At 40.1% G+C, this 16,446-nt stretch overlaps 2 protein-coding genes across 3 annotated transcripts in view; both read left to right on the top strand.

Moving 5' to 3' along the window:
- The first annotated feature begins 580 nt into the window (after positions 1–580).
- LOC119549405 (putative uncharacterized protein DDB_G0294196) lies at positions 581–2,211 on the top strand. Its single transcript, XM_037857461.1, has one exon. The coding sequence runs from the start codon at positions 1,161–1,163 to the stop codon at positions 1,521–1,523; it is 363 nt and encodes a 120-aa protein (XP_037713389.1). The 5' UTR covers positions 581–1,160; the 3' UTR covers positions 1,524–2,211.
- The window catches only part of LOC119549404 (probable nuclear hormone receptor HR3), a 34,662-nt gene continuing 20,292 nt past the window's right edge, over positions 2,077–16,446 (top strand). Inside the window, exon 1 of one of the 2 annotated variants that reach the window (XM_037857458.1) lies at positions 2,077–3,393. In XM_037857458.1, coding sequence (XP_037713386.1) covers positions 2,376–3,393 — 1,018 coding nt within the window. In that variant the 5' untranslated portion in view covers positions 2,077–2,375. Of the gene's footprint in view, positions 3,394–14,376; positions 14,507–16,446 lie in introns of those variants that run through there. The other variant, XM_037857459.1, reaches the window with a different exon arrangement.

The raw sequence follows: 16,446 nt of genomic DNA on the forward strand, positions 1-16,446 counted from the left end.
TTATTTTTTCTCATCCCAAACAAAAAATTTTGAAGGAAAAGATATTCTTTTTGATTGAGTGAAGTTAAGAAGACTTATAGATATTTATTAACTTCATTCAGTGAGGATTAGTTAAGGAAGCACATGACACTGGCTTTATTTAGCCTAAGAGACTAGATTTATTTAAATAAAGTTAAACTACCTACCAATGGAATATCAGAACATAAATTCATAAAATATGATTGAGATCCTTTTTTAAAAAAATCTTATTTAAATATATTGAATCAGTCAGTCGAAATTTAAACAAGTATCATAAGGCTATAGAAGTTACCATAAGGTTAAGTTGCAAAGACATTAGACCGGTTCAAATTCTACCGCCCTTGGAATTTCCACCACGGGCGTGCAGAAATTTCCCGTGACTCTTTCCCACCACGCCGGGAATTTCCCTGGCCTGTGCGCCCCCTCCCACCCCACAGAGAATCTAAGGGTGGAAAAGCTGCGCAACAACGTTCGCCTGTGCTCGTTTTCCCTCGTGCCGTGGCTTCCAGTTTTTCCTGGCTATGCACTTGGCATTATGCCTACTAACCCTATTTTCCGCCAGCAGTTCGCAGCGAGTCCCATTTTTCAACTTGCATGCGGATATACACACACGCACACACACACGAACGCCAGGATTTTCCCAGAAACTGAGGCGCAACCCCCACGAAACGGAAAGTTTGTGCAGCGGCAGAACGAACTGTGTTTGTGGCACTCGAATTTGGGACACATTCCTGTAAAGGACGCAGCTCCGGTCAGCTGCTACTCCAAATCGCAAAAAAAGGAGTCACAAAAAACGCGCGCGGTGCAATAAGCCCTTAAAAATCGGAAAGTGAAAATAGGAAAATAGATAAATTCAAATAGTGTATCTCAACATTTTCCAACCCCCAAAACATAAGTGAAATAAACTGCATAAATAAGTGGTGTATACAGTAATTAAAGGATAATAAAGGATAGTAAAAGATACAATATCTTTTTGGAAAAGCGAAAGCTACATGCTAGTGCCTGCCAAATATTGATTGCCAAGTGTGCCGCTGAAAAATCGATTATTAAAGCCACTTTCCACACACACAGCTGGTGGTTGTTGTTGTTGCAAGGATGGAGGTGGCTTCCGAGGTGGTGGTTGCATAGGGTTGCGTGCCGCAATGTGGGAAATCAACAGCAACATTGCCACATCCACAGGCACATCTATATCCACATCCAGAACCCGAGGCACACTTCCAACTGTTTTGACGTGGTCGAGTTCCAATGGCGCTGGCAAAAGCGAATGCTGCAGCGCAGCCTTGCAGCCATCCAGCGGCGACGCGTTGCATGTGCAGCAGCAGCAGGAGCAGCAGCAACAGCAGCAACAGCAGCAACAGCAACAGCAGCAACAGCAACAGCAACAGCAACAGCAGCAACAACCGCAGCAGCAGGACACGAAAACGAGGATGACAACGTTCAAAAGCGTAGGACACAGATACAGAAACAGGCGCAGTCATCAAAACACAGCCACAATTGCTGCATAATAGTTATTAACAAAATGAAATAAACAATAACCATAAGAAAGACTAACCAAAATGTACTCAAAAACCAAAGCATTAAACTGAAACGCAAACTCAAACTCTGGCCATCGCACAAAGTTACGTTAAGTATACGACGCGTATTTCCAGCTGCAAAACGAACTTAAAACGAAACCGAACGAAACGAAACGCACAGGTGCATCTGTAGACCCCACTACGCCCCTGAGAAACCCCCTTTCAAGCCACCCATCCCCCCTCCCCCCACCTCATTTAACCACCCCTCTCCAGGGGTATCTACACCAATTGACAAGCAATCGAGGCAAATGCAGAATGAATGAACTTGTTTAGTCGTCGACAATTTTTTAAGTGCACTTTCGTAAGGCTGATTTTCAAATTTATTTCGATGTTGTGCTTCTACACCTTATAAAACAAAAAAACAAAAAAGAAAAAGTAAATAAATAAGGGAGAAAATTAAGCAATCAACCAAAGTGAAAGTGTATGTACGAGAGAGTGTTTAGTGTTTAGTGTTCTAAGAGCTGGGACATTTGAGATACTTTTGGCGAAGAAACGGCCGCCACAACGGATAGGCCGCGAGATCTCCTGCTGATACAGCAGGCCAAGTCCGCCGGCGGCAGCAAATCCTCCAGCGGCGGACCGCAGTTCATCGGTACCGATGCCGCCACAGCGGCGGCGGTGGCCAATCTGCGCAGCAAGGTGCCCTCCATCTCGATAATCCCGCTGCCCGTCTCCACCACCATTGTGGCGAGAAGTGGTGGCATTGGTGGTGGTGGAGGTGCCAGTGGTGGTGCCTCGTCAGCCGTGCCACACCTGATCCACTCGGCGAGGAGTGGCGTGTCCATGACCAGCAAATCCACGGGCACTTCTCCCCCTCTAACCTTCATCTCGGAGGGAAACGGATCGGGATCTGGAGGTGGATCTGCTTCCTCGGGAGCCCCCGCCCTGGCCCTCCTGCCACGCCCCCAGCAGCAGCATCAGTACCAGCAGACCGACAAATGCACCGTCCTCAAACTGGACGTACTGAAGCCCCAATCTGGCCTGGGCTCCAATTCCAGCTCTAGCACCTATCTGCAGATAGAACAGCAGCTCAGCGAACTGGAGGCCGCCGACGAGGAGGAGGAGAACATGGCCAGTTTGCTGGGCAGTGCACCACCCGCCCAGATACTGGCCAATCAGCCCATTATCGTTAAGATCGAGCCCACGCAATCCTTTCACATAGTGGATGAGGGCGATACCAGGGTGCTGAGTCTGCCCCTCAGTGATGCGGATAAACTGGGTGCCAGTTGGATAGATCTCAAGGATATAGCCGGGTTGCAAGCCGGCGGAGGAGCCACTTTGCTGGACGTCTGCTTCGAGCAGGCCAACGAGGAGGGCACCATTATAGCCACTGTCCAGCCGGATTTGGACAACGACGATCTCGAAATGGAGGGAAAGGACGAGACCGAGGAAGAGACTGAACCAGAGCCGCCGGCACCCAAAAGATTGGCCACCACCAGGCCAGCACAGTCGCGGCCACAACAACAGCAGCAGCAATCGCAACAGCAACAGCAGCAGCAGGTGAAATTCCTTTCGGATCCACCTGCCTTGGCCCGTTCCAGCAGCTTCAGCAGTCTGAGTAGCTTCAGCAGCATCAGCAACATCAGCTCCGTGTGCAAGAACATGGCCAGCAATGCCAGTCAGGAGGGCAGCCTGAAGCGGTCCAAGGAGCGAACTCCACCGCCCTTGGCCCCACAGAAGCCCGCTGCAACATCAACAGCCACATCAGCAACACCGGGCACTTCGGCCAGTGCCACAGCAGCAACATCGGCCAGAGACAACAGCAGAGAACACAGCAGCAGCAGCAATGGCGCCATGACAGGTAATTTTTACTTAAAGGAAACCAGAACCATCTCTATAGATAACCCCTCTTTAGGAATATTTGAATTAGCATCTTCTTAGATACCCAATATTTAAGTATATTTAAATCATTTTAAAATTTAAAGTCAAACCAGTGGTCACCGGCAGCAGCAAGTGCTAACCAAGGGGTAGAATCTTTTTTCTGCCGGCACTCTGCCGCCACACTGAATGTGTACATCAACATATTTTGCAAAAGGTATTCACATTTAAAGAAAGGGTTAAGTTTTAACGGGTGGATAACCCTTTACTTGATATTTAATATAGTGTGTGAAAAGGGATCTTCTTGTCACAAATTAATATAAAAACACCCTTTCGGAAATATATTTATGCAATAAACAAACAAATATTAAATATTCACTTGAAATTGGAGTATAAGAACATACATTCTGATTAAATAATAATGGGAGACATACAAGTAAGCCCATAGTTCTGATATCACATCGTAATACATAATGTATGTATAAGCACTTAGCATTTTCCTCAGATTTTACATAAAACACTCGCACAAGAATTCTTCATTAACTGTCATGAGTGATTATGGCAAGTAATTGAAAGATCTTAAGTCAAGGATTCCTCAAATGATGCGTTCACACCCCATAAAACCCAGCAAGCATCGAGAATTCCACTTGTTGCAAGTGCAGAAGAACAACAGTCGGTTAACCACAGTGAGCACTCACCCAGAGCGACCACCGACGATCAGCGATGGCTCCGATAATCGCACATATATCCCCATAGAGCACCCGCTCTCTTCCCATTCCCGCCAGAATCCGAGCTATGCAAATGAACGCTCGCTCATTGCGCAAGCATCCAGCGGCAATTAACAGGCTGACACATCAGCAACACATCAGCGACAGCAGCAACACCAAGACACCAAGAGCAACAGCAACAGCCACAACAGGTGTACTTGTGTACAGTGAACAGGGCACAGTGTACAGTGTACAGTGTACACACCCCATGCTAAAAAGAATTTCAATTTACAAGCCTCGATTTATTGGCTATTCACCTTTGTGTGGCTGCAGCAGCAACAGCTACAACAGCAACACCAGCGGCTACGGGCATGTGTCCCACTTTCCATAGTCAACAAACAGCAGCAACACCAACAGCAACAAAAACATGTTTTGACATACTAAATAAGCCGCTGCTAGGCTGACTAGCTTTTGGCCAAGTCTAGATGGTGTTCTTTATCATTAGGTTCTGTTAGCTGTTTTTGCGTTTCTCCCTGCCTCGGCATATTCGCTTTACTGCTGTTGCGGCACAGCAGCAACAGCAAGAACCACAGCAACACCAAGAGATACAGCAACACCACCGCCGTTCTTCTGCTCGACTCCTCATATTTTTACCGTAGCACGAACCTTAGCGGTAAAAACGTCAACTACAATCTATACAGTTAACTGAATGAAGTCTCGAACGGAGCGAGCGGGACGGACTGAGAGCGAAACCCAAGCCCAAGAGTATCTGGCTAGAACAGAATTAACGTTTATGCACTGAAACAAAAGTTGGATTAATATCATATCATATGATGGTTAGGTATCATAGATACATTTTAAAGATACAGAATTAACGTTTAAAAGGAATTGAAATATATCATATCATATGATTGTAATGTATCATAAAGATTGGTATTTTCTATCCATATAAGAAGAGAGATATAAGACTAGAATACTCGTAGAACAAGGGATACTTGATAAGAGTATAGGTTAGAGTTAGGATCAGGAGATAGTATCACCTTTTATTATTATCACAGATTTTTTCTAATAGCTAGCAGAATATTAATATTCGGTTAAAGGATATTTGCGGTATACCATTTATAGAGAAAGGTCCTAATACTATAATATATTATATTTAGAAAGGAGTATTAATGGTTTGTTTTGACTTCATGTGTTCGGCTAAAAGTCTTTTCTGGGATAGAATAAAATCTTAAGATCTTACAACTATAGTAAATGGTTTTTTTTTCAGTGCTGAGAGTGGGATAAGGGCGAGGGGGCGGCTAAGCTGAAAAATTGATTTGGTAGCGCCTCGGGCCAGCGACTTGATTCTGCTCCCTCGGCTTGGCTCACTTGATGACTACAAATGAGTGTCAGGCACTGACACGACTTCTCATGCAGAAGCCCTACAGTTTCGGCCAAGATTGATCTATATTTTATAGCTTCTGTTGATATCTTTGCTCTGGGGGCCTCCGTGTCCACATGCATGGCTCATTAGCAGGCTGGGGCGGTGACCAAAACGTCGGATATTCTGGTCTTGTGATTGATGATCGTGGCGATGAATGGTTACCTAATTGCTGTACCCACTAGAACGAGAATAGATCATTCGATTTGTGTTCAGATTTTCTGCTTTCTCAATTCCAGAAGCTGAACGATCGATCTTTTCTGATAGAAGTTCCTTTACAGTTACCGAATGTTTTTCGTTACCCTACCGTATTATAATTTAAAGCCTTTCTTGAAAAATATATCTTACATGTAATTTAATATATCATTTTATATTTTTACTAAACAGGCATTACAGATACAATTTACATTTATATGACTTAATAATAAATATAATACGCCCACTTAAGAGTTATTTTTAAAACTCCAAAAATGTTTAAGTCAGTATTTTTCCATTTGGAATGCATGTTTAAACTAATTTCTAATTTCAAGGGAATTTAAAAATTATTGATTGTTAAAGTACCTGTGGCGTGAAATTTCCAAAATGATTTAAGTCTTTTTTAAAACCCGTTCAGAGCCCTCCTCTTCACAAGCGGATTTGACAATGATTAGCCCACATAATGGTAGTTGGCAAAAAAAATGTAAATCTAAAAACATAAAGGTTTTCTTCATCCGAACCTTTCTGCGGATGGGGCGACCCTGAACGTGGTCGATGGACTTTGGCAGTTCGCCGTTTCTGTCGCCGCCGTCGAAGATCTCGCAATCGGGGGATTACGAGATATGTATCTGCGCCACTGGGACTCGCACTATCACTTTTGCGAAGGGGCATATTGGCGGGGCTTATTGTTGTAATTTCCCATATGAATCGGAGCCAGGTTCATTATAATTTGGTTGGACAACGCTTTGCATTTCATGCATGAATCTTCTGCTTATTGGCCGGTCGTCTGGACCTGGATTGGATCCGTGGCTATTAGCCAGGTCAGCGCCGCATGAGATTTCGTCTCCAATCGAGCGCGGCGAAGTTTCATTATCATATTTTCGATTTTGCCAAACTTCAACGATTTTGCCTGGCGATTTCGTAACCCAACCGTCTCATCTCTTTCTCGTCTATGCAAAATCCAAATTATGCTGCACACACGTGTATCTTTGTATCTGCGAGATGCAAAGTTAATGGCTTTAGTATCGAACGTCTACGAAAATACATAAATTAACGTTAGCGAAATATTAATTTATAACTTGTGTGAAGTTTGTTTCTTTCGCGTTTTTAACATTTGCATGGAAAATTACTTTTTTATTTTTGATTTTTTCGCATGCTTTTCATTTTGGCAAACTTCGAAAGCAAATTGCAAAATGATTTAAACTAATTTTAACATTTTTAATTGGCCAGCAAACTCCGTGTGCAGTTCACCTTGATGCTCGGTGATTTTTTTGGCTATTTATATTTTGTGGCCAACGTAATGGGTTGAATATTTTTAAAATTAATAAAAATGTATGAGACTTAACCCAATTTTTTATGTCTGCATTATTTAAGAACTTGTGATATTATACAATACTTTATTATTTAAATATTTGTATACTTTCAATTTTAAGGAAATGCAATGTTGCTGCAGGAAGCAGTAAATAAAAATGTAAAGTTATAAAATTATTGGTTAACATTTTTTTGTAATGAATTGTAATCACAGAATAGATTTATTTTTAATATTTCCTTAAACAGGGAGATTCTTACAATTTTCTTGAACCTTGAAATTGAATAAATATTTTGCCTAAGAATTCCGAACTTCCATAACTTGAACCACTATCGACTTGAAAATTTAAAAGACATTTTATACTCCCTATTGCCAATAAAACTAGTTCGACTTATGGGGACTTCGAGCCTGAAAAAATCGACTGTATTACATTAAAGTAAAATTTTATTAGCTCAAGAATTTTTAAAATACTTTAAGAAGATATTTCTATATGTAAAAGAGATTCTGTAGTCAATGCCCGACTACGAGATACTCGCTTTTGTTGAATGTTAAAATGTGTTGCCTACCTTATGGCGCTTTAAAGGCAACCATATGTAACCACTTTCCTGCATTTTATCAGCCCTATTAAAGGCCCACAGAGAAAATTCAATAACCGAATGCTTGTTGACAGGACTCGGGCGGTATAATTTAGGGCCAATTTTCCACTTCCGACCCGCTAAAGGCATTTTGAGACAATTGGCCCAGTCGCCCGTTGAAAAGTAAGAAGTGCAATTAAATTGCAACTGCAGTGCACACATTTTGGCCTAAAAAGCAATTGACCTGCTAATTGAAGGAAGCGCCAAAAGCTCCCGCTTTCTCTCTTTGGCCCAAAGAGAAGCGCAGTAACTCCCCTCAGAGCGAGAAGAGAGCGAGAGAGAGGTGAGTGGAGAGAGGAGAGCCAGAGCCCCCGCGATAACAGCTGATTGTCGACTCTTTCGCTGGCGAGCGGTTGCCATAGCGAATGAACGGCACAAAGCGGACGTTGCAAAAGCAGGGGTGGGGAGTGGCGGCGGCGGGTGGCCGGGGGGTTGGGGCAGCGAACTAAGGAAGAAGAAGTCATCGGCACAGAGACACATATACCCACTTCTCTCTCTTGCGCTCTCACTCCAACGCGGTGCCGCTCTTTTGGGGAGCCTCTGCTGCCGCATTGCGGCGCTGCTGCAGCGCGGCCGGCGTCGCTGCCGCCGCCGCACGACGACAACGAACAGTCGATAACATTTTGCGGCACTCTTCAGCTACACCTCGTATTGAGCGTTTCGCGGCGGCGGGTTACGATGCGTGGCGCGTTGTATCTTTATTATTAATTATTTGTTGTTGTTGTTTATACTCTGTACCGTTTTATTTCCCATCGCATCGCTCGTGTGTGTGTGCGCGCGTGTGTCTGTGTCTGTGCGTGTGCCTATGCGTTTTGCCCCCCAAATCCCCCAAAACGCCTCACCACCCCCCCTCTAACCACTCTGCCGAGAAAAACCCCCCGAAAATCAAATCGAGAAGAAGAAAGATTACTCCACAAAAGGCAAAACTTCGAAACGCGAGTGTGTGCTAATGAAAGAGATACAAAATAAGAGCCTTGCAACATGCGGCGGCAGATGAAGTTTGTTCGGTTTCAGATCAAAACAGAATCATAGGATATCGCTATATATACAGTACCAGTCAATCAATCAATATCGTGTGCATTCAAATTCCACATCGTGCCTAAAACTGCAACTGCAATTGCGCGCCCTCTCTCTCTCTCTCTCTCTCGCTATAAAAAATAAAAACACACAAAACGGAAACGGAAGTGCCAGTGACGTAATACTCCCTAAAAAAAAACCCAGGAGAATCCCTCCCACAACCTTTCCCCCCAAAAGATTGTGCAACAAAAACAAAGCCAATTTCCGTGTATGTGTACGTTCCATCAGCCCAAGTGTGTGTGTGTGTGTGTGGCTCAAGGATAACACAAAATATTATTAACAAAAATAAAAATCCATCGAGAAAATCCCTCATCGCAACACGTCGCCCTCGCAAATTGGATAATTTATTGGAATAATCTATTTGCCTCTAATTGGATAGCTAACCACCAGTTTTCGGATATATCACACGATCGGGGATTTAATGATTGGGAAACGGAAATTTATGACATCGTTTAGGCTTGCTTGTTTTATAGGTGCTCTATAGGTTCTGACACTTGGGGGCTTATTAAGTACACGTGCCTAATACTTGAATAACTAAATGCAAGGCGATGAAATTTAATTGAACAGTTCGATATTTTGTAGTTTTTTTGGCTTAAAGTCTGAGAACTACAAGTTCAACGACACTTTAAAGTCAAACACAATCTTAATAAACACCAAGTAACTTGGTAATATTTTTTATAGATTATATAGACCCAGATGATATTTCAAAAGTTAGTATTATAATCGAAAATGGAGTAGAAAAGAGAAGAAAAGTAAAGAGATTCCTTTGTTTAGTTTCCACTTTTAAAAGAACTTTAGGGTCTAAAGATGATAGTACTCCTTGGAATACTAAGCCGAATGATCTTACTGATTATCTTACGAATCTTATGAAATTTGTTTAAAAGGAGGATAGGATGTATTATATTTGGATTAAATAGTTTCAACTGATGTTTCTCTATAAACCGGATGCCCTGAGTATAATTCTCAGATTCTAACCAAGTGATTCTAACAACGGTTATGTCCCCTTTGGCCATCCCATATAGGAAATAGTTTCCCCCAATTAACAACCCCTTTTTGGAGGAACTATGCCCAACTGTCAGCTGAAAGCTTTTCGCAATTTTTATAGGGCTCCTGGTATCTGTTACTCGGGGCTTCTGGGCCCATTGTCTTAGGATCTTAGGAGACCGAATACAGAATCACGAGATGCTATGCCCTTTTCTTGTCCACAGCTTCTGGCCCCTTTGTTGCCGCTGCAGTTTTCTGTCTGTGTCCATTGTGGCAACTTATGATTATCAACAATTGTTATTGTTGTCGTTAGAAGCAGTTTGGAGGCGGCAGTACGAGTGCTTGCACCGACTTTTCAGTTCAGCCGAGTTCAGAGCAGAGCAAAGTCGGTCGTCGCCAGCACCACCCACTCTGCGCCTCCTTTTCCACTGCCTCTGCTGCCTCGGCTGCTTCTCCTGCCTTTTTAGTCGACTGTTTGCATTACCGTTAGTGGAACAACATTGCTAAGCACACACACGGGCGGCACACACACTCGCACACTCCATGTGTCGCCCCATAAGTGTGCCACCCCAGCAACAACAACAACTGGGGAAGCACGTAGAGAAAATATTCCAACAGCTCCGTTCTTGGAGATATTTTTTTTGGGAATTATAGTTTACGTTTGATGAGATATCATTTATATTAATATATATTATTGAAACACTGTTTTTTGTTTTTTAAAAAGAAGATATTAAAGTTAAGTACTTCATAAAAAAATGATCTGATAGTAAACTGAATTTTAATACTACATTTTAATAGTTTCAAAGATAACGATATAGGAAAAAGATATAAGAACTATAGGCAAAGAGTTAGGACTTTATTTTTTAGAAAAATAATAGATACCAAATATGAAAACTTATTTAAATTAATACCCTATTAATGTTTTTAAGCAATTACATTTTAATAGTTTCAAAGATAATGATAAATGAAAAAGATATATGAACTATAAGCAAAGAGTTAGGACTTTATTTTTATAAAAATATAACAGATACCGAATATGAAAACTTATCATACTTATAATACGTTATTGATGACTTTAAGCAACTTTATAAATATAAAATATCTAAGAATTATAAACAGAGAGTTAGGAATTTATTTTATCTAAGATGTACAAACAAAGAGCTAGGATCTTACAAGAAAAATATTAGACTTTTGAAAAATGTTAATAGTTATGAAATTATTACTAATAATTATTACTAAATAGTAGGTTCTTATGAGGAAACTCATGAGGTTCTGAGATCATAACTATATAGATTTGATAGGGAAATGGAAATTTGAGGAGGTTACCTTTGATTACATGATTACATATGTATGAGGTTAAGAGATCATTACTACACAGATATGATAGAGAATTAGGACTCAAAGGGCTTACCAATTCCGATCATCATTTCGTATTGCCTTTCTGGCCGTGTAGAAGCGGAAAACAGCCTAAGCAGAAGTCCCAGGCGGAAAAGTGGGGGCAGCGGCATGGCCCACCCATAGGTCATTGGTCTTTTTCGTCGGCGTCAACGTACTGCGACGGCAACAGAAGCAGCAGCAGCAGCAACAACAACACAACAGCAGCGCTGCAACTGCGACGCCGGCAGCGCTGCCTTGTAAACTTTGTCGTCTGCTTTGCTGTCGCTCTGTTGCTGTTGTAACTGTAACCGCCTTCGGCTTCTGCCGCCCACCGCCCCACTGCCCCCTCTCTCAGCACACACTCTCTCTCTCTCTTTCTTTCTCTTTCGCCCTGCTTCATCATCGGCTTGACCGGCTCGTTAGCTTTAGTACCGTTAGTAAGTTCGTTGTCGCTGCGAGAGAATTTTTCATTTCCACTGTGGTGGGGCTATTCATTTTCATTTTCCTTTCAGCGTTTTCTTTGCGTTTTGTCTATATGTAAATTTCCCGCTCCCGCTCCCTGTCCCTTTCTCTCTCTCTCTTTCTCTCTGTTTCTGAGCTGGCACAATTTCAGTGTTGTTGCTGTCGCTTTGGTGACGTATTTTATATGTCTGCCAGAGGCTTCCGCATGGCCACCCAAAGCCACCCCCAAACCACCAACAAAGTGATTACACCCCCCTACCCCCCCCCTAGCCACCCCAAAAAAAAAGAAAGAGAGAGAAAAGTAAAAATGTTTTTATATTCATTGGGTTTGCCGGCTCGTTTGTCGCTCGTTTTTCCACTGTGCATGTGCTTGTAGGTGTGTGTGTGTGTTTGAGCTTTGGGTCATAGAACTTTTTTCTATGTTTACCCACACTATCACACGAACACACCCACTATGCTAGGCGACGAGATTTATGCGCTGCATTTCACAGCGAACCCCCGCCGTCTGTCTGGGCACCCTTAAATCCCATTTCTCTATCGATTTTCCATGTTCATGTCCACATAGTCATCAGCGGCCCCAAGGGAGTTGCCACCCGAAAAAAGGGAGAGCTAGGGGTTATGCTCTGGGGTTTGGGGTTTGGGGTTCGGCACAGTTCCTGAATCGCGAAGCCTGCACGGGCAAAATATGGGTTTTCAATTATGAGATACATTATGTCATGTGCTGTATCTGTTGGATTAAATAAAAACATAGGTTGGTATAGACGGGGCTTGAAAGGATTAGTTTAACCATCTGGTATATGTTGTTACTAGAGGATTATAGATTTATTAGGATTATCTGATTTTATAGTACTTTAATGTCTTTAGGTATAATACACGTTTTTGATCTATAAAAACTTTAAAGTTTCCATTGTAAGGTTTGGGGACTTAACTTATTTTATGTATTGCGATGAGGGTGGATAGTATAGTATGATATGATGATAATATAGTTGTGTTTTTGACTTTCGACGTAGGCTTCTACTAAGTTTAAATGTCAACTAAGATGTTAATAAGAACATTTAATATTATGTAATTGAACTGAATTTGAAGAACATATATAAAGAGATTTTTTTTTTATTATTTCGTTATCTTAAAAAATGTCGAGCTTATCTTAAACTGTTGTTTTCCTATTTTCTCATTTTTATAACTGAGAGTCAAAGAAATAGTAATTAAATGAATAACGCCACACACACACTCGGTCTCAAATCGATCGATCTTTGGTTATCGACCAATCGAAGATCTTCGGTTGACGACCAATCGAAGATCTTTGGTTATCGACCAATCGAAGATCGTGCGTTTTTCTATATCGATTTCCCCCCTGCAGACACCATTCCCGTGCAATATGCTGAATGCCATGATTTGGCCATGGCTGACAGTGCGTAGCAAGAGTATTTACATAACTGGCCAAACCATTTTGTACATCAAAGTGTTCAAGCCAAGGGCCTGAATAAAAGACGCATATTGAATATAACAGATGAACGTTTCCAAGGCAGCGACAGTTCGAATCGATGAGAAACAGATTGCGCCTAAATGTCTTCCGGAATTAATTGTCGTGAAATTTTCGTATTTTTGGAAATTTTGATTTGGAATCAAGCAAAACAGAGAAATCGACAAAACAATGAGCATAGCAACAACAAAGGCAGCAGCAGCAACAATAAGGAAACCAGCAGCAGCAGCAGCAGCAACAACAACAGCAACAAGCAACACAATAAAAATCACAGCAACCGTAGAAGCAGCAGCAACAACAACAACGCAGTGAAAGTGATAAAGCAGCAGCAGCAGCAACAACAACAACAACTGCCCAAAGCAACCAAAAACAACAAAAGCTACAGCAGCAACAACAATAGCAGCAACAGCAACAACAACAATCTGCACATACTGCAAAAGGGTTAAAGTTGCAAGTTCGATTTAAATAGATATTATCAAATCATAGAGAATTGCTTTAAATAAACGATAACGATAGCGATAACGATAGATAACTAAAACAAGTTTAATACATACGCGAACAAGTGTCTTATTAACAAATAGTTTGATAAACAAAATAAAAAAACAGACAAATAAGCAGATAATTAAGCGGCAGCAGCAACATATAACATCAGATCCAAACAACATCAACAATTTAGTACCTACAGGCCTGACAACGTTAGATCATTATATACATACATATAGATATAAAATATATAAAATATATATACACATATATATATCGATTGGCAAGCCCCCCCACACCGCCCCCCGCCCCGTCTCACAAAAACAAAAACAAAAAAAAAACACCCACACACACTGTGATAGTTCTTGATTCACACTGAATGCGAAAAGCGCTGAAAATTCATTCATAAAATATTAAAATCAATCTGCGGACTAAAAGCTAAAGACCAAGTGCAATAAGACGATTGATTGGCTAATACAATTGGATCCGAAGGGCAGCTACATATAAAGTTATATATATATATATATCTATATACTAAATACTGTATACAACGTTTTACATATTTACAAAAAAACCCCAAAATATCGAATTCATTCAGCTGCAGAGAGCAGAAGAAAAGTAAAAGATTGCGCATACGCCGCGTATGGCCGTCTGTGTGAGTGCCCGTGTTCATCGGCGGTTGCAACAACTGATAGCAAGTGTACATAACCGTAGCCACAACTATAACCATAACTATTTCACCAATCAACTGCAGCGGCAACAAGAGCAACAACAACAGCAACAGCAAACGTTACAAACGTCACCAAAGCTTCGCATTTCCCATTAATAATTATGTATACGCAACGTATGTTTGACATGTGGAGCAGCGTCACTTCGAAACTGGAAGCACACGCAAACAACCTCGGTCAAAGCAACGTCCAATCGCCAGTGGGACAAAACAACTCCAGCGGTTCTATTAAAGGTAAACTACAATTTTTAAATCGACATCAGTCCTTATATACTCGTAAGTTGAAAGAACCCTCCAATGAAAATGGTATAGGACCAAATTTGTATGATATACGATATAGATTTTTAAAAGTACAAACAGTAATAAAGGTAAAAAAAGCTGAAATAACAAAATCCTATTATTAAAACGTCCAACGTAAAAAAGGTAACAAATATAAAAAAGCTTAAATAAAAAAATACTATTATTAAAACGTCCAATCGCCAGTGGAAGAAAACCACTCAAGCGGTTCTATTAAAAGAAAACTACAATTTTTAAATCGAAATCGGTCTTTTAATAATCGCTTGTTGGAAATATCCTGCGAAATGAAGTATCAAACATTATAGATGTTAGATAATATAAAGTTGATAAAATTAATTATAAGATGAAAAAATGAATACCACTTTTAAAAAGGAAGCTGTTTGATATATTATTATATTTTTTACTATTCAGGGCTCTCAAAAAACTTTTTAATCGAAAATGGAAATAAATAGACAATGAACAAGCCAAAGCTTAGTAAACTTAAAGATCAAACGTTTTAAGATCTATTATTATTAAAAAAAACCAGTTTTAATAGGATAAAATATATATACCTATGATATATGATCAAATATAATATATAATATTATAAATCTTAATAAGATATAAATTATATTATTATTTATAATATATATTTTTAAAAGCCATATGTGAAGTACATATCTTCTCACCTTGTTTATAAAGTTATACAATATTTAAACTGCCATAATCCCAACCACAGGCTAAATTTAATAACAAGTGTTAGTTCCGCTTTCAAAAATATTATGCAAACTTTAGGCATACATTTTGTCAAAGCAATTGTGAGTCCTTTAAATAAATCTATCTTTTATTCAGTTATCCCAAAGTTAGCAAATGAAGTAACCGACAAGTGTGAACTTTCATCCCGCTAAAAGTAACAAGAGAATTACACAAAACAGCAACAACAAAATAAAGTATAAATTTAATGAAATCCAGTTAACTTGCTGGTTTTATGTGGCAGAGTCACTCAGTCAGTCAGTCAGTTGGTCTTTTTCGTTATTTTTGTATTTTTGTATTTTCGTTGGCCTGGCAGTGAAAGTCACTTGGGTTTCTCAACCAGCAGCAACAAAAAAAAAATTATTTAAGGGAAATCCATGAAATTCGTAAATGAAGAAAGACAGCCAAATGAATATTACGAAACCCAAAGCCACTTGCGTGTGTTTTTGCGGTGGTGTGCGAGTGGCTTGTTGCCTTTTTGCATTGACAATTCAACTAATTCGAAATGGCAATCAGAGAACAGGAAAGAGACGGCCACAGACCCTTTCTTCTTGCCCCTGCCAAAGATACAAAGATACAAATTGTATATGTAACATGGTGGTCATAAAAAGCGTACAGCTGGAGATCATAATAAAATAAAATGGAAAAGAAACTTGCGAATTAAAATTCGCGGACCAGTCATAAAAACATACGTATATATATGATATTGTAATGCCAACAAAGTTTCAACAAGCCTTATAAATAAATAGTTTACTATGTGAGTGATGTTGTATGAATTGCACATTTTCGAACATGCGTTTGGCTTGTACGTAGGTATTAGTTAATTAGCTTGTATCATTTATTTTAATATTATTGGGCAGATTTGTTTATTTTTTTGCTCTTTAAAATTGACTTAATTGTATTTTTGGAACTTTTAATTAGGTGGAAAAGAAAGTAACGTCTTGAAAAGAAATCAAACATTTTTTAGGAATATTACAGGATCAATATTTTTCCTGATGGATCTTTTATATCAATGAATCATCAACATATAATATTCTTAAGTTGATATACAAATTTGTGATATTTTAATAATGAGTTAACATTTGATAAGTTAAGATATACATTTTTTTTGGTACATCACTTTTAGTGCTCCTTAACAAAAGTAA

Source organism: Drosophila subpulchrella, chromosome 2R (assembly GCF_014743375.2).
Source record: "Drosophila subpulchrella strain 33 F10 #4 breed RU33 chromosome 2R, RU_Dsub_v1.1 Primary Assembly, whole genome shotgun sequence".
NCBI classification, from domain to species: Eukaryota; Metazoa; Arthropoda; class Insecta; order Diptera; family Drosophilidae; genus Drosophila; species Drosophila subpulchrella.

Excerpts from the sequence above, each read along its gene's own strand:
- LOC119549405 (XM_037857461.1), top strand. The coding sequence starts at position 1,161 with ATGTGGGAAATCAACAGCAACATTGCCACATCCACAGGCACATCTATA.